Genomic DNA, 18,931 nt, shown 5'->3' with positions numbered 1-18,931 from the left:
ACAGCCAGCTGAACATGAGCCAGCAGTGTTGCCCTGGGGGTGCTGGTTGACAGCCGGCTGAATATGAGCCGGCAGTGTGCCCAGGTGGCCAAGAAGGCCAACAGCGTCCTGGCCTATATCAGAAGTAGTGTGGCCAGCAGGAGTAGGGAGATGATCGTGCCCCTGTACTTGGCACTGGCCGCACCTTGAATCCTGTGTTCGGTTTTGGGCCCCTCACTACAAGAAGGACGTTGAGGTGCTGGATTGTGTCCAAAGAAGGGCAACGAAGCTGATGAGGGGTCTGGAGGACAAGTCTTATGAGAAGTGGCTGCGGGAACTGGAGTTGTTCAGTCTGGAGAAGAGGAGGCTGAGGGGAGACCTCATTGCTCTCTACAACTACCTGAAAGGGGGTTGTGGTGAGGTGGGCGTTGGTCTCTTCTCCCAAGTAACTAATGATAGAACAAGAGTAAATGGCCTCAAATTGCACCAGGGGAGGTTTAGACTAGATATTAGGAAAGATTTCTGTACTGATACAGTGGTGAAGCATTGGAACAGGCTGCCCAGGGAGATGGTGGAATCACCATCACTGGAAGTATTAAAAAAAACATGTAGATGTGGCAGTTGGGGACATGGTTTAGTGGGCATGGTGGTGTTGGGTTGATGGTTGGACTTGATGATCTTAAAGATCTTCTTCAACCTTAATGATTCTGTGATTCTGTGATTCTGTGATACTTGGTTTGGCACAATCTGACAGGAAAAAAATCCATCTTGCAATTTTATGTCTATGTTTGTTTTAAACACCGTTGAAGCCATCATAATAGGTCTTTACAAAGTCAGTGCTTTGAAATACATGACTGGAGGTTTGGGATACCAACCTCCCTAAAACCAGACTGTCAAACTTGGTCAAATCATTGCTTTTGCATCATCTGACACTTCCTGTTGTCAGCATTCATGGCTTGGGTCATTTCCACAGGGAGCCCCCTAACAATGCATTTTCTTTTGCATAATCACACTATTCATCCTCACAAATGTCGGATGTTGTTCAGAGCCATGCTAGCACTTCAGAGAAGTAAACCGAGATGGATGGACTAACCCAAGCTACAAACTGGCTCCGTGTTTTGCACAGATTGTGGTTCTGCCTGAGTATGTAGAAGGAATATAGATCTGCAAATTAAGTAATGCCCTTATAATGGAGAAATGTTTCTGCAGGCAAATGGACTCCTGTAAGCAGAGTGCTGAATCTCTGCTTCCAAGTCCCCTGGCTGCAGAGGACCTCACTGACTGTAGTAGGAGTTTCAAATGCAGGACTGAACTCCTGATTGCCAAAGCCCTTACTAATGCCTTGTCCCCAAGAGGTGGGTGTCACATTCCCCATCACATGGTGGGTGTGTGTGTCTAGAGCTCGAGGTCACGATCCTGGCAGAGGTACATGCGTAGCAGGGATGTGGCAGCTGTGGCTGATGGCAGGGATGAACTGGGCATGAGACTGTGACTAGGGATTGTCACTCCCAGGACAAATCCCTGGAGGTTCATGGCCCTGCGAGATGGCACCTGCTCCTCTGCTGTTGACTGGTGTCACAGCTGCTGTGCCCGCTACATGGGTCCCTGTGCCAAGTACAGCTAGTTCATGGATCCCAACCTACAGACCAAGAGCTGCACAGCAGGCATGCAAGGTCCCTCGCAGGCAGCAGACACGCACTCTGAAGTATAAATTGTGGCAGGGGAGTAAGCGATGGGTGGCATCTGCATGAGACTTAACTGGGCTGATAAGGGTAAATGTAAATGTACTGGCAGAAGCCAGTGCTAGCAAGAAAATTAGAGATATCCAGATGACTATTACTGCTGCCTTTTAATAGGAGAGATCCTTATTTGAAACATCTATCTCCATTAACTTCTTGTGGCTTACTCTGTAAGGTAAAGCATAGATGAGCCTAGGTTTCAGGTGAATTTGGTAAATATAGAATTACAACTTTGTATTATTATATAGACATATAAAGCATGCTTAGTTATGATGTCATGACAGATGACATGACAAAGATGTTAAATGCATGAAAGATTACAATTTTTTGCTTCCATTTATAAATCTGTGATCTTGAATTTTGATTATGTTTCTGTTAAATTTATCAATTATTATTTTAAAAGATTTTAAGAAGTATGTTTCATAAACACTTCTTTTAATAGTAAACATTCTATTTCTTTAATGACTATCTAGACCAGACAGGTCATACAATAATGACATCTTTTAGGGAACAAAGGACTTTACAGACTGAGATAAAAGCTTAATTTTGTGGTCCCTTCACATGAGGAGTCAGTAAAATCATGGGCTTGGGAAAGTGTCGAGGCCACATAAAAACTGAGATTAATGGTGTCAACAGGTTATGTGAGTTTTGACTGTGATGGATTTTGCTTTTGATTATAATTGGTACAAGATGGTCTAGTTACACTTTGGGATGGAGAGAAATATCTTATTCAAGTTTTCCTACTCAGTATCATCATGTAAATTACACACAGCTGCAATTTAAGAAAGTAGTTTAGGTGAAATAAATGATATACCTCTGTCAAAATCAATTTCTCGGATTATCTTCTCTTCTCTACTGAGGTTCACTGTGAATTGGTTCATATTTTCATACCCATCCTCTATTTTTTCCATTTGAAATCCTTTAGATGCTTCAGTAATTCTAAAACAGAGAGATTGGTTATTGGCATTTGGATTTGCAGATACAGTTGTAATTTGTAATTCATTATAAAGATAGAGAGTCTCAAGTTTAAATACTTACTTTTGTAGCAATGTTTTGGCATTCTGTGAAAACAAAAAGGAAATAACTGACTTCTTAAATGGTTCCATTTTTTCAGAGATTTTATGCATTGAGATTTAATTCTTACACTGGCTGCTTCTAAACACATTAATATGGATCTCATAAATGGCAACCATGAGATCTATAAATGAGATCAAATTTGGGTGGTAATTAGTATACGGCTGAGTAAACCTTTAAGTACATTGAAGACTTTTTAATTAAAATCTGAATATGATAGGAAATATGTACAATTTCTACAAAAATTAAATGGAAATATTTTTGCTTTTTTTTTGTGTGTTTGTGGTGAAAAGCAATTGTTCCGTTGCCATCTTTAGTCACAGTAACTGTATCTTTGAGTGTCCGTAAGGGCATACTTCTGGAAACACAAAATTTTATTTGTCTGGAAAAAATATTGTACTCTTCAAAGGGAATTCTTTGATGAAAATAAAGGTGTTTTTTTTAGAAAACACCTTTCCAGCCTTGAATATAGAGGAATAGTAAACTTGCAGGACAGAAATTCTACACTAATTAATTCAGTGTACAAACTGCTAATGGTTTCCTAATCAGCTCTCCTAAGTTTATAGTAAGAAAACAGAAGGGGAAAAAAATTAAGTAAAGCCATAAAAATGTGACTTAGAACATAAATATTTATTCTTGGGAAATTAGTCACTCTGTCAATATGCATATGAAATCCATAACTCACTGAATTTCATATACATATGTATTATAGTGATGGGACAATAAATATATGTTGGAAAGTGTTAAAATTCGTGTTTCTTCTTTGGGGACCAGAAATTCATACACAGGGTAGTAGATTTTGGTGCAAATAGCAAATACTCACGTTCTTGGTTTGGATACTATTCACAAGAAGACTAGTCATTTGTCTGTGCTGATGCAAGTGTTTAAAAAATGAGTTTGTGTAAATGTTCACTCAAAGATGACCAAACTCTGAATGTGCCTAAAATCAAGAAATGCTTAAATAGTATTTTGATAAACCCATCATTCTTTTTCTATCTCCATTTATAGACTTTATACCTGCAAAAACACAGCCATTTCTGGCTCTTCCATGAACTGGATTCCTGATTCAACCAGCTTCGATACAGCTTCCAAATGATCCGCATACTTCTTCATCAGGGAGCGGACATGTTCCAGTTTCTCCTCCTGGGTTCTAGTGATTATTTGTGTCATCTCATTTTTTCTTTCTTCCAGTACAGAATAGAGATAATCAAATTTTTCACACAGCTGCTCTTTCTGTCGTCTGCAGCATTCCTGTGAATCATTTGGTTTATGTTAAAGATGTTAGGTTCTTAAAAGAGTTTCTATTTTTACAGTTACTTGGAAGCATTTTCATCAAAGAAATTCCTCTTTCTGAACACTGCAAAGGATTCTGAATGACCCCGGAGACTTTTATAATTTTCAAAGTCCAAGCTATTGGAACAAAAGTTTTAAAACTGTTCTCAAACTCTGAGTTTCAAGCCACTGAAAACCCCCAAACAGGTTATTGTATAACTTGCCAGTCTGCTAAAAAATTGTGAAAGGTATTTTCGATGTCTGTAGTGATACATCAAAGCCTGCAGAAAAGAGTAAAAACCCTCACCATATTAGCAGTTGGGTTCATTTGCATGAACAGAATGGTTTCTAAATGAGCGATCATCTCAAATCAGCTCTGGAGAAATTTCTTTTTCTACCAGAGAACCTGGAACTATCCTGGCTAGGTTTGATTTTCACATACACACTCTTAGACTCTATTTTGACAGTAAGTGTCTATTATTTTCCATTTACTGTGCGCTGAATGAGGTAAAGGTTCCACGAAGATGGTGTGTGACAAAGCACAGAGACAAGAAAGAGGAACCAGGTTCCAGCCCTACCTTCAGACACTGATTTTCACATCAGTTTTTGAGACACTTTTATTGTCCCTCCAACCAGACAACGTCGTGTATTCCACTGAGTAAGGAGCATGGGTTTGATGACTGCTTCATTGAGTGCTCTCTAACAAGAACACACTGCACTTGCAAAGGAGGATTTATGGGGAGGAAATCAGAGACAGGTTATCTATAATGTCTGAGGTCTACCAAATAGAAGTACTTGAGTCATCTCTGTGCCCCAGGGCACACAGATGGGCATAACCTTATTGTGGTTATATCTAGTTGTGGATGATGGTGATTATTCAAAACTCTTTCTTAGGAACTGAGGCTGAATCAATTCCTCATCTTCGTCCCTTGAGGCATAATGCTGAGATCCTGGCAGCACAGGATTATTAACAAGTCCCATGGTACTTTTGGAAGTGATAAGACTGATTATTCATAGCACTTGGCCAGAGAGAATCCAACTTTTTTCTTGACTTTCAGCCAGAGCTCTCTCCTACAAGTGGTGACAGTCTGCTCTGTATTGTTCAAAGGAGAAAGCCTTTCAAAGATGAATGTGTGGCCAAAAATCACTGTCTACATCGAGGAGTGGGGAGCAAATATAGATCTTGTTGGGTTGATCCAAGTATCCACCCCTGCTTCCCAATGAGGAAGACTAGGCTAAACAGGCACTCCTAATTTAAAACTCTTTGCAGGGTGCAGGCTTGTCCTGCCCTTCTGGAGGTCCCTGCCACTTCCCAGAAATTCCTGATTAGTGAATTATAGGGTGGGGATAAGGAAGCTTTTGAATCAAGTGAATCACGGTTCCTGAGTGTCATTCTATTGTTCAGACCTCGAATAATCTTCCTCTCCTCTTTCACTCCTTCCTCTAGCTTTCTCCCAGTTTCCTGCACTTCCACTTGCTCCACACTCCTCTTCAGTTTAGCCTACAATGACCTCCTCTGAAACGTCATTCAGATCACTTGTAAAACAAGCTTAATTTCAGGACACGTGTGTGCTATCTTTGCCATTTGACACAGAACAAGCGTTTGGGGAAGAAGAGCAAGAGAATGATAACAGGGTACCTTGAGAGGTCCTTCCCCATCTCTAAGCTCTAATATATAGTATTTCCTGCCAGCAGATATCACAGACTTGTGAATCTCAAGAGTGAGAGTGCAAAATAAGTTCCTAACTGCAAATGCTGAAATATTTCTGAAATACTATCTTTCTGTATAAAATGTTCCCACATGAAGTCTCTGCCTGATAGAATTACCCTAATCAGATTCTGAGTAATGAAAAAGGTTAACAAATACATGACTTTCCATTCTAAAAAGTTCTCAGCCTTTTTTTTTTTTTTTTAAAGCACGGCTACAGCAAAAAGAAAGCAGTCCTTGCCACTGTGCACGAGTTGCACTGCTTGTTCTGAAGTATCTGTATTGACTGTCCTACACTATCAGCTTTTGAAAGAAACACTGTAATTTCTCCTTCATTATTTGACTCTTATTGTTTGCAGGAATAAACAGTACTTAATTATTTATTATTGTTTTCCCATATTTAGCATTTTATATACCATTTTTTATTTTCGGCATAATATGTGAATTTGGACTACCTTTTAAACAGTTAAGAACTATACAAGTATTAATAAAATTTTTTGTTTGTTTTTGTGCTTTTTTAGGCTTGGATCAGAGCAATAGCTAAACAGAGAACTGTAGGCTATTGCTTACTCCGGCTAAAAGGAAAATGATCATGTATTTTCTGCTAAAGCAGATATTTATTGTTCTCTGCAAAACATTGAGCAGAGAGAAGAGGCAATCCTCGATTATAAGCGTTATTTCCATGTGTGTACATTTCTCAGCTCCAGCTGTAGCTTTTCATCTTCAAGGACAAACTGATATCAATTCAGACAAAGCTGTTGTATGGTAGGAAATGTGATTTGCTTGAAATGTGACATAGGAGTGCCAAGGTAAACTCTAAGATCTATTTTCTGCAATCTTTGACTTTAAAGGTGAAAAGCCTGTTAAGACATCTGAAGGTAAAATGGCTGCCCTTTCTTTCGGCTTCAAGTTTAAAGGTTAGACTTTAAACTGAGTAGATGACTCTGAGGAATCTAGTTTCAGAAACTGTTTTATTTATTAAGGTATTTTTAGCACAATGTTTTCTCCATACTTCAGACTAGATGTTTGAAGTTTTGTTTCTGGTTCAGCTAGTTCAACTTAAATGAGTATAGGCTTTTGCTTTTGTGTTATTCAAATTTCTGCAGTTAACCTGCATGAAAGGCTTGTTTCTGTCTGCAAAATCCTGATAGCAGCCAATTTCATTCTTGCAATGTGAAGGTTTCTTGACTACAAAGTTCTGACTGCTGCTAATGTGCTCTCTCATTTATTTGGGCTAATGGTTTTATGTTCTTTGAACCAAACTTGGACATTTTCTGATCTTCCTTTTTCTGAGGAGATAGGAGTCTTGGGCAATTGTGTACATAGATTGTGGAATCAAATTTTCTTACCAGTTAGAATCTATACATTTTGGATTAACTTCTTTTTCTCTGCAGTTTCTCTTTTCTGCTCCAGCTCTGAATGGTCAATATAATTCTAATTGGGCTGAGAGGGATGCAACTCCTTCACTAGATGCTTCATCAAACTCTGATCATAAAATCAATTCATATGAGTTCCTTTCAGCCTATTGCACTGTGATGCTCAAATTGGTCAGAGCTGATATTTGTGTTTGCTTTGTTAGTGCAAACCTTTTGGAGGAAATGAAAGCCACTTTTGGTATTGAATGACACAAAATTAATTCCAGCTCCATCAGAGTAAAACCTTTACCTGAAAATTCAGACTTACAGTAAGAACCCAAACTCTTCCCTCCCATGAGCAACAAAATAAGACTCCTTAAAGGGCAACATGAGTTTATTAAATAACACCTTCTGCACAGGAGGCAAAGCAACCAAATACAGAGGTCACTGACATACGTGGGAGCTATGGCTACCCTGTGGCTGAGACTAAGGCTCGGTTCACAGGACCGGTCAGACCTTAGGCTAATAGTGTCTTTTACAGATTTATTACCTGATCTTAGATGCTAAATGAACTGTGAGTTGATGGCATTTTGTTGGATCTGCTTTTAACTTCAGTGATATCCTATACAACTAAAAATGCTGAGCGAGTTGTACTGATATGGATTATCCTTTCTCTTTGTGCTCAACCACATGGTCTATGTCAGAGGCAGGGTGCCGAGCAGGACGCATCCTTCGGTTGAGGTGGTACAGCTGATACTGAACAAAGCCGCAGGTAATGGTTTAGCAAAATGATGTGGGAATGCATTTCGGTAAAGTGAGGTCTGTTAAAGAATGGTCACTACCAGCAGTTTAAAAGATGTGGCTTCACACTGAAATAACTGCATTTAAAGGGGTGGTACCTACCTCAACTGTCTTGCAGGTCTCCTCCAGCTGTGTGACTATCCCTTGCACCCTGTCGTTGGTCCCCACCAGGACTGCAATGCCATCACTCAGCTCAGACTAGGCAGGAAGGAAAGAGCAAGCAGGAAGGGGGTTAGACACTGTCCCACTTCAGGGTATCACATCTAACTGTGGGGAGCAGAGGACGAATGAGCCATACCAGGGTATTAGCTCTTCTTTCCATCAGAACCAAGGAAACTTGGAGCTTTACCTGCCCACAAGTTACCTGCTAGTACTTTGACATTTGTTTCCTCTCCCAAAACACTATGAAAACATGGATAATTTGAAACTTTCTATGGAGAAGCAGCTGCGGTTTTGAAAGGAGGAAGCACTTTGTTCTAGGAGGCCCTTCTAGATGCTTTTGTTTGAAGTGCTATGTTTCAACAGCCCCAAAATATTCCCACTGGGTTTCTTGACAGAAAAGACTCTGTCTCTTGAGGGGTTGGGTTTTTCTGTGTCTGGCTCTAGCCACACCACTGTGGTATTTCCCTGGGGACTGTAGCTCTTGGCTCTGGAGAGAAGAAGAGGTGGCCCAATGGACCTGGAGGGACCAGGGTGCTACAGAGCCCCTGGCATGAGGGCAGTAGGGCTGGGGCTGTGGTGAGAGGGGAAGGGAGAAAAGGGGGAGGAGAAGGTGGAGGCTGAGCCACGAGCAGGAGGGAAACAAGTGGAAGAAGGAAATGGCCTGAGTGTGGGGAGGGGGCTGACTGTGAGGTATCCTTAAGAGAGTAGAGACAGAGAAGCTAGTCCCTAGGGAACTTGGTGAGGGTGCTGGGGAGGGCGAAGGGCCCTTGGCACATGCCTGCAGTGACAGAGGAAACCATGTCTGTGGCCTCCACAGCTTTCTGAAGGATCCTGCAGTCTCTGGGTTATGCCTCCAGTCTTGGGCTTGACAGCCCCTTTCTGCAAGCACGCTGGGAAGGAAACCACTGCTTGCAAATCTACATGCAAAGGGAGCGATCAGTGGCACAGATTCGGTCCAAGAAACTTCTCCTCGTTCTCCCTCCTTTTTTGATTGAAAAGGATGTTTGTAATTACTTTCCTAAAGTGACTTCCCATTTGTAGTTTCCACACACAAGCAATTGTGTGACAAAGTTAGAGGCTGGTATTGCAAATTTGGCCTGTCTGATTGCTTGCCCCACTGGGGCCCTCCAGAAAAATGAGCTGTTTATCTCAGGAGGATAACCCAGTGAGTCAGGTTTTAAATTAATACTGTATTAAAAATAAACAAGTCTTTTACTGGTGACAGCAAGGGCAGGGGATGTTAGGTACATCCTGTGCTGCCAACTATTGAATATTCCTGCATTCACTTGCAGTAGGAGATTTTTCATTTAACTTTTCTTAAAAATGGGATGCTTCAAGGCAAAAGTACCTGATAGTTAACTATTTGATTTGTAATGATCTGTTCTCTTTCCAGTTCATGTGTTGGAAATCCCACTTGTTCTTCTGATCAAAAGCACTGGAAGAGATCAGGAACCTCAAAAGAGAGATCCTCAGCTTCACATCAGTCGCTGTCTAAAATGTTTACTCACTATACTAGCAAAAATTGAGACACTGTGATATCTTTCTGTGTGATTTTTCATAAATTTATTTCCCTGTGTTTCTAAACAGTTCCTACAGATTTGTGTGAGCCTTTCACTCACACACAGGAATGGCAAAGGCACCCCTAGGTCCATTTGGAAACTCGCAGGAAGCCCATGGGAATACTTTCCTGTCAACAGTCCTGTCAGTTGCTGGGAGGACTATGAGATACAAAAAGATATTTACCTTCTGTCGCTGGTAAACGTTTGTGAGAGGAGCAACTTGACAGTCTTTGTGGGCACCAAAGACTTTGCACAGGGAGCAGGTGGGCATTTCACAGTTCAAACAATATATATTAATTCTTTCATCTTCGTGCTCTTCACACATTGGCTGGTCACACTTCCTTTCGGGTCTGCAAAAGAAAACAAGTTTAAAACAAACTTGGTGCTCAGGAGTTTCTAATGACAACACTTAAGGTATCAGCATGAAATACGGTACATTCGTATAGCAGTGTCCAAGGCTGACCTGCATACTCAGCATAACCTTAAACCTGCTACACGGGATGACTAAATAGAGAGCGGAACAGTTTAATGTCTTGACACAACAGGGTGTAATGACAATATAGCAACATGACTTCATACGGGGATTCCAGCTGGGAGTGTGACTGAACCCTCACTCATATTTAAAAATGTAAATAACCTCACCAAGACTGATCTCAGACTACTCCTGTACTTTAATTAGCATGTTACCTAACATCTGTTTGAAATATGAAACACATGTAATTCCTTTTGGGTTCATCATGGGCTCTTGGCCTTAATGCAGCAAAGCTCTTATGCAGGGGACTAATTGGAAGCAAGAGTTTTAGGTATGCCCTTAACTTTATATCTCTGCTGGTGAGCTTTGTGAGGCCCAGGTCAGGACTGGCAATATCAAACAGGACTGGGTCCTTACGGCCTTTACACTAGGCCAGCAACCAAAATACGGTCTCACACAAATTAATTTTAGCCGCATGGCCCATGTTTAGCTTGTACAGTGTCTAATCTAAGTGTTTAACAGTAGGTAACTTGATTGTACCCATCAGCAAGGGCATGGGTTACACAAGAAGCGTTCCTCTCCTGTGCTAAGCCAGCTGTCACCAGATTATAGCTCAGTCCTGACCTTCTCTTCACCAGAATGATTCAGCCATATACATACAAGTCAATCCCTGCTATTTTAGGAACTAATTTAGTTGTAGCTTCCTTTAAATGAGCTACTTAACTGATTTCCCCAAGTGTAAGTGAAAGCTCTGGTCGAGTCCTTGTGGGCAGGCTGATGCTTTTCTGAGCCCATGCTTCAGGCTTAGCACCCTGAGCACATCTGCGGCAAGCATGTGAGTGCGTGAGGATGTGGTACCGGATGACAGGGTCAGTAGGTTGATGGAGGGAGTGTGCCTGGGGGTTCAAGCCTCCAAATGTTGCCCCTCCTACTGTGGCAACTTTAAATATTATTTGCAACATAAGCCATTATCCCCTTCTGTTACCATTTGTAAGGAGAAGTATGACTATGACCTGTAGCAAGTGGAGCAATGGCATTATATAAAAGTATCTTTTCATCATTAGATAGAAAATATTTTCCAGAGCTATAAAATTTAATGTAATTACCTGGAAATATTTTTTTTAAAGCTGTTCTACAGAGCTCTGTAGTAAGGAGGCAACCAGTCATTCTACTCAAGTTTTAAAATGTATGGAAAAATCATTATTTTAGATTATATTACAATAGAGTTTTTCTATACAGTTTGATAGAGTAGACATGGCATTTATTTTTTAATGACAAAGTACAGGTTTTCCCTTTTGAAGGGAATGGAATGTCATCAATTAGATGCATTTTAAAAAGGATCAAGCAACAAAGAAAATCTCATGAATTCATATTTTTTAATTTCAGGAGGGCACTGGAATTTAAAGGGTTCATAAGGAAAATCTGTAATCTGCAATATAACATGATACACCAGGATAAAACAAGATGGACGATTCTGAAGAAGCCTGTATTATTTGGGTCAGATTTCCAGCATACATTTACATAAGGGTCTCAGTACATCACATCCATCATCATTTCAATGCTAGCCAAAAGAGGTGTGTCTCCACTATAAAAAATGTTTTACATTGTTTGCAGTTGACTGCAAACAGCCCCTAACATATTCATATTATAGTGGGAGGGCCCACATGTGAGGGCAATAACAGACAATTAATTTCAAAGTGATTAATTAAGCCTGAAATAGCTGCTCTTCCTGCAAATATTTACAAGACCAGAACCAGAAACTACTAAAATGTTATTTAACACTGGAATGGTGCCACTAGCATGAAAGGCACATCGCACAGGACTAAAAGGTGATGGTGTCAAGCAAGTTCACCCAGAAGTAGCCAACCTTCAAAGGTGCCGCAAAGAGCTGGAAGAAACCTGGCAGAACTCCCTGAACTAGTCGGGTCCTGAAGACAGTGACAGAAGACTAGAAGTAAACAGATCTACAGTCTCCTTCCTAAGCTGTGCAGAAGGAGACATTTCTAGCACAACATTCCCTGACTTCAGAGGGGACCCTCTAGGTCTATGCTGGTGTAACAAAGGCCAAAACACAACCTCTAAGTTTAAAACGGTTGCTGCTCCTAAAACAGGAGATTAAAGAGTAACTGATAGGAAAATGACAGCATGGCTTTAGCAGAAGAAAAGATTCATCACAGATGTGCGTGTGACCAAAGCAGCAACAGGTTGCTGAAATAACTTTGTGCTCTCATTCTCTGACTCCGCTCTTTGAGATGCCAAGCCTACGTTTGATTGCCACAGGCTTATTCTCTTCCATTAAAATTAGATTTGAACCTTAATGTGTGGAGTGCTGTTCATGTTTTCTGGAGAGAAGGATTCTCAGCACTGGTAAGGCCACACCTTATGGGGTCCAGTTCTAGGCTCCCCAGTACAGGATACACACAGACATACTGGAGAGAGCCCAGGAAAAGGTCCTGAAGACGATTAAGGGTCTAGAGCATGTCTCCTGTGAGGAAAGGCTGAGAGAGCTGAGACTTTCAGCCTGCATAAGAGAAGGTTCAAGGGGATCTTAACAATAACCTTGATCTTATCAATACCTTCAGTTATCTAAATACCTGAATGGAGGGTGTGATGAGGATGGAGCCAGGCTCTTTTCAGTGACACCCAGTGCCAGGACCAGAGGCAGTGGGCACAAACTGAAACACAGGAGGTTCCCTCTGAACATCAGGAAACGCTTTTTTACTGTGAGGGTGACTGAGCACTGGCACAGGTTGCCCAAGGAGGTTGTGGAGTCTCCTTTCTTGGAGATACTCAAAAGCTGTCCAGACATGGTCCTGGGCAACTGGCTTGACCTCCAGGGGTCCCATCCAATCTCAGCCATTCTGTGATTCCGTGATTTGGTGAGGAAGTGCAAAGTTGCTGGGCACATAAAAGAGCACACCTTAATTAAGGATATAGTAAGACCTTAGGAAAACTGCTGTTTTATTAGAAAGCATGTTTTTCTTAGGATTTTTAAAAATCCAGAAATGTCTGTACTGAAATCCTGATTCCAACTTTGATAGTGTTTTTACTGAAGACCCTAAGATAGCTGTAGTCCTTCCTGTACCATCACATCACCTAGTGCCTGCACCTGGTCAGGGGACAAAATCTGTATGACTGTATGAGGCACAGTTAGGTCATTACAGAATCACAGAATCACAGAATCATTAAGGTTGAAAAAAACCTTTAAGGTCATCAAGTCCAACCATCAACCCAACACCACTATGCACACTAAACCATGTCCTGAAGTGCCACGTCTACCTGGGTTTTTAGCACTTCCAGTGAAGATATTAAACTGTATTGGTCCCAGTATCAATCTTGGGCAATAAACCACTGATCATTGGTTGCCATCTGACTTCATGCTGCTCACCATAACCCTTTGAGTCTGGCAATTCAGCCAGTTTTCAGTCCACTTCACTGTCCACTGTCCACAGTAGACCTTATTTCATCAGTTTGTCAATAAAGATGTTACAGGACACAGTGTCTGATCATCTTCTCTTATGTCTTATCAGAAAGTCTAGATAAACAACATCCACTGCTCTCCTCTCATTCTTTGAGTTAGTCATCTCACTATAAAAGGCTATGAGGATGGTATGAGGTTGGTCAGGCATGATTTCCCCTTTATAAAACCATGATGATTATTTCTAATCACCTTCTTGCATTTTATATGTATGAAAATGGTTTCCAGGAGGGTTTGCTCAAACAATTTTGCTCAAGAGTGTGAGGATGACCAGCCTGTAGTTTCCCACTTTGCACTGCTTGAAGATTGGAGCAACATTTGCTTTCTTCCAGTCCAGTCCTCAGAAAACTATCCCAATTATCACAATGTTTCAAAGATTATTGGGAGTGGCCTTGCAATGACATCAGCCAGCTCCCTCACCACTCATGGGTGCCTCTTATCAGGATGTCTGCTTTTTTTAATATTCCCTAACCTGATCCCCTTCCCCCAAGGGTAAATTTTCCTTGCTGTAGACTTTTCCACTGGTCTCAGGGACCTGGGATTCCTGAAGACCGATCTTACCAGTAAAGATGGAGGTGAAGAAAGCATTGAATGCCTTGGCCTTTTCTATGTCCTTTCTATGTCACAGGAGTCCCTGCTCCATATAGCAGTGGACCCACACTTTCCCTAATATTCCTTTTGCTGCTGATGTACCTGTAGAAGCTCTTCTTGTTAGCCTTCATGTCCCTCACCAGATTCAGTTCCAGGTGGCCTTTGGTTTTCCTAACTCCATCTGTACATGCTGGACAGTGTCTCAAAATATTCCTGAGTCACCTGTCCACCTTATTTTTGCTTCTTTTTTAATGATGTGATTTTTTTTTTTTTTTTAATCAATGCATTATCCTGCCACCATTGCTTGAGTTCCTGTACGTGGGGATGGACCTTTCTTGAGCTTGGATGAAATGATCCTTGAAAATCAACCTCAATGATGGACTCCCCTAAAAGCAGTGAAAAGCCCATCAATACCCATGGTAGAAATGGGTCTTGAAAAATTAGAAGACCAAAAAAGTTCATATGGACATAAGGATTCCTGAAACTCCATTACACTAGTACTGTCGTGAATGCCTGGCCCAAGAAAACCATTGGTGCAGGTGAGCTTGGGGCTTTGTCTCTGTGGGGAGCTGGAGACGATCCAAGTGGTCTCTCTCCTTATCTCTTTCACTGCACAGTCTGTGGAGCTCCTCCTGCAGCTCTCTTGGTTAGAGATGTGTGGGCAGGGAGCCCATCTCCCCAGCCCTGCCGATCCTGAGATCCCCAGGCATCCCGGCAGCCCATCCTGGAGAACCGTGTGCTCCCTTGGGAGCTCTGACTGAGACCTCTGAGGTGTCAGAGATAGCTGCTCTTGGTGGCGCTGACTACTCCATCCTGCAGCATGTCACCACTGTGGCAGAGCCAACGCACGCTGCCCTCAGCACAGCGCCTGGTCCCTGCTGCGCACACTGCTGCACACACTGCTCCATCTGTGCTCGGGGCTGCAGGGACAGCCTGTACCTAGGGCTCTCCCTGGTAGGTGCAAGGCAGAAACAGCACTTGACCCTCTCCGGTCGGGATTCAGCTGGTAACAAAGCCCAAAGCACTTTGTGATCAGGAATATCTGGCTAAGCTCGTTAGAGGCTGCCAGGGCTTGTGAGAGGTTACAGCCTCCTGTTGCTACCCTTTCCTGGTGGCAGCAGGCACCCTGATGTTCCTCAGATAGTTCAGGTAATCAGTGGCCTACAGATTTTCAAACATTGGTTTAATATTTTAGCCAACTCTATTTCCACTGGGTTCAGTCCTTTGCCCTCCTTTAAAGCTTTGTAAGAATCATGTCCTGCTTGAAGATTTCTTTCCTTGTGTTGCTAATAGATTCTAAATTGGGCAACAACCTACTCTGCCATCAGCCGGAATTTGATGAGCAATGGGATAAAAGACCATATGATGTGATTTTTAGGAATAGGAGGGGCTGCATGTGAAGGCTTGGACAGACCCTCCCAACTTCATAGCCCAGCTCCTGCCCCAGCTTTTATTTAAAAACAACCAATTCCTTAATTCAAATAGAAACTCAAATTTTAAAAAATATTTGTCTCCGAAGCAGGAGACAAAGCTTGTTACCTGGCTGAATTCCCCTCACTCTCCTAAGTTCAGGTGAAAAGCAGCTGGGAGCTGGCATCACTCTGGCATTCACAGTTATGGTGAATTATACCCACAGGAGGACTTAGGGGAAGAGACTCCTGTCTGGAAATAACAGGTGCTGCCAGTTTGAAGGGTTGTCTCGGGAAGAAACAAGGATGCAAAGGTCACATCTCACCCTTCTTCTTATGTACTTCTGCCAGACCCCAGCCCTCAGTTTGGAAGAGTCTGGTCCAAAAGGAAGAAGCAGAGAAAACTTGATTTCCCATGACTTTTTGGTTTCAGTGGGACAGCACGGGGTAAAGCCATGGCAGATCTTGCTCACATTCTCATGGGAGCCTGAGGAATGTTAGGCGGAGGGAGGTAGGCATTGAGGCCTACAAAGTGCCAAATACTTTAGATAATGCTTCTATGCATTGCTGCTGCTACGTAACCCTAATGATAACTTGCATTTTAAGGACATACATGAAGGTTAAATTAGTACCTTAACAGACTAAATAAATGATCCTTTTGGACAAATATCTAAGCAAATATATGTTCATATTTTTATTTTTTTCTATTGTCCCCTTTTATTCATCATGTTGTGTTTTACTTTTCTGGAATTAAAAAAAAATCTATTAAATTTCTTCCATTTCTGTTTAACTGCTATTTTGTTCCAATTGCCCATGAACTACATGGGAAAAGGAGCTGCATTTCTTTTTAAGTTAAATACAACTGTGAGCTGAAAAAAATAAACAAAACCAAGACACACATAAAGCCACACATGTCCAGCTTATTTGGTCAAAAGCAAAGTCCACCACTGTAGCTTTGCTGCTTCATTTCCTCAGAGTTTTTCCTGACTAAAATAATATTTGGGTATCAATGACACACACAAGGGCAGCTGACCTCCCCTTGGCACTGAGCATGAAGGGCAGCAGAAAGGACAATTTTAAGCCAACTTCGTGCTCTCCGACGCTTTGGAGCTCCAACCTATGCCCAGATACAACAGTCCTTGAAGGGACTCAAATGACAGAGAATAGCCAAAGCCACCGCTGGGCTCCAAAATGTCCTCTCTGCTGGTGACTGTCCTCCTCTGCCGGAGGAGGGTAGAAGTGTCCTAAGCCACGCAAGGTGCCAGGCTCTGACACTTGTGGCCACCTTCTCCAGTGATGCCACCTCATTGTCCCTGTGAAAGCTAGCTCCTTGTTGGGATGGGAAGACTGTCAGGGAGCATGGCCAGGATTACACCTTCTTTCAGGTGTACAAAACACCCTGCCATACAAAACTGGCCCTACGGATGCACCCTGGTGACAATAGGCAGCTTGCCTGGGTGAGAGCTGCTTGCTTGGCAGCCTGGGACCAGGCTTAGCTTCCCCCCTACTAAGTTCCCTAAGGTGATACCGTGTGTCTGCCCCACCCCAGGGCAAGAGAGACGAGAACGCAACATTTTTCTATTGCTGGATTCATTACACACCCTATGCAGGCAGTTAACATTCAGGAGTAATCTTACTTTTTAGGATTAACCCATTCTTCTGCCCTGGGGTCCTGATTCTTGTGTAGACCCTACACAGCGCTGATATATACTATTTCTGGCTATTCTTTCTCTTTTATGGAGTCCTAAATAAGACTTGATTTCTTGAGTTTACATCCCAAGCTGACAGGAATGGAGATTTCTTTTTATTGAGTTTTGATTTGACATTATGATGCAGGATATCTTCTGTATGAAATTCAGTTTTCTTCTTGTTTGCGCTGTCTGTCTCTCAGGATTTTCTAACAAGATTTGAAATTTCTTTTCCTTTTTTAGCATGAGAACACCCAGGGTAAAGTCAAACAAGAATAATCTGAACTGTTTTTAAAATAAACAATGTGAACTTAGCTACTTTTCCCTTATTCATGTGAGTAGCCACGCTGACCTCAAGGGCTTTGCTTGCATGGGTAAGTGTTGCTCGTGTGAATAAGCACAGCACAATCCTCTGCTGTAAGTGGAAGCGGGGAAATTCAGCATCTATTTGGATATGGTTTTCTGTGCTCAGTGGGAGCTGACTTCATTGCACAGCAAACAGACAGGCATGCATGGCAGCATGATCCCTTTCTGTATTTCCAAGAGAGAAAACAACTAAATCAACCTCACGGGTGCCAAACAGAAAGACCAAAGGCCACCAGTTTCCTAAGACACGTCTGCTTTTGTGACAAACCTCCTCTGAAGGGCACACATTCACTCGTTACCTTGTGGACTCCTGCTTGTAGATGTCGATGATGTTCTCCACCAGCAGGTTCCTCTGCAGCCCGTAGACGCCGTGCCGGTCGAGGACGACTTCGTGCCTGCAGGAGGGACAGCGAAAGCGGCCTCCCGACGCCACGGTTGTGCCTCCCCTGGTCGGCAGGTAGGGGTTGGAGGCCTGCTCTTGCCAAGCAGCCCAAGGAGAGGTGAGTAAGGCCATGAAAAACCATGAAAACCTCTTTCAAAAGCACTGGGGTGAAAACACTTGGAGCAAACCAGTTGTCAGTATGTCGAAGGAGAGGGTAGCTCCAGCCAGCTGACCCCAGGAAAGGGCCCAGTCACTGCAGGCTGGGGGGCCAGTGCCCCCGCTTGCATATGTGGCCATGTGCCCTGGCTAACAGGCTGCGAACTCAGCCTCGGCCCCCAGGACTCTCAACTTTCGCTTTAAATCACTCCCCCCTGACCCCCCACGCCCCCAGTCTTACTGACTGTGAAAAGCATGTAAAAATGAAACATGTAAAAATCTGCTTTTCCGTTCATTTCAGCAAGTGCCGCTCGGGAAGCAACGCTTTCTGCAGGAAGAAACCTACCTGGAAAATGTCGCTGGCACACTTCCGACAGAGGTTGTGCTGGCAGGGCAGGATCACCACAGGCTTGGTGAACATCTCCAGGCAGATGGGGCAAATCAGCTGTTTCTCCAGGTTATCCATGGTTTGCTGCTCTTTGGAGAAGGACTTGTAGTTCAGAGAAGTGCTCATCCCTAGGTGCTCCAGGGGCATACGCTCAGGGTCACGGCCTCGTGGAGGGGTTTCCGGGTTAATTTCCCTTGAAATAAGTCCAAGGCTGTGCTGCAGTCAGAGGCTCTCCGGGTTGCTCTGGCCGGAGGACATTGTTTGAACGAAGGGGCCGAAGGGAGCCGGGGCTGTTTTTAGCAGCTCGGCGTCACAAGATGCCATCCTGCCGTGCCCATATAAGCGCGTGAGA

The 18,931-nt window shown here is 42.7% G+C and overlaps 1 protein-coding gene across 1 annotated transcript; it reads right to left on the bottom strand.

Annotated features, from left to right (window-relative positions):
• Window positions 1-2,532: 2,532 nt before the first annotated feature.
• Window positions 2,533-18,830, bottom strand: TRIM55 (tripartite motif containing 55; the record flags this gene model as incomplete). The annotated part of the gene is made up of 7 exons (XM_010285772.1): window positions 18,538-18,830; window positions 17,953-18,125; window positions 9,834-9,999; window positions 8,031-8,126; window positions 3,810-4,043; window positions 2,757-2,779; window positions 2,533-2,657 (listed from the first exon to the last, which is right to left on the bottom strand). Coding segments are annotated over exons 1-7 (1,006 nt in total), but the record flags the coding sequence as incomplete, so codon positions are not given.
• Window positions 18,831-18,931: the final 101 nt, after the last annotated feature.

Source organism: Phaethon lepturus, unplaced genomic scaffold, assembly GCF_000687285.1.
Source record: "Phaethon lepturus isolate BGI_N335 unplaced genomic scaffold, ASM68728v1 scaffold5384, whole genome shotgun sequence".
NCBI classification, from domain to species: Eukaryota; Metazoa; Chordata; class Aves; order Phaethontiformes; family Phaethontidae; genus Phaethon; species Phaethon lepturus.
Note: the sequence above shows the minus strand (reverse complement) of the source record. Positions and strands in the feature narration are given on the sequence as shown.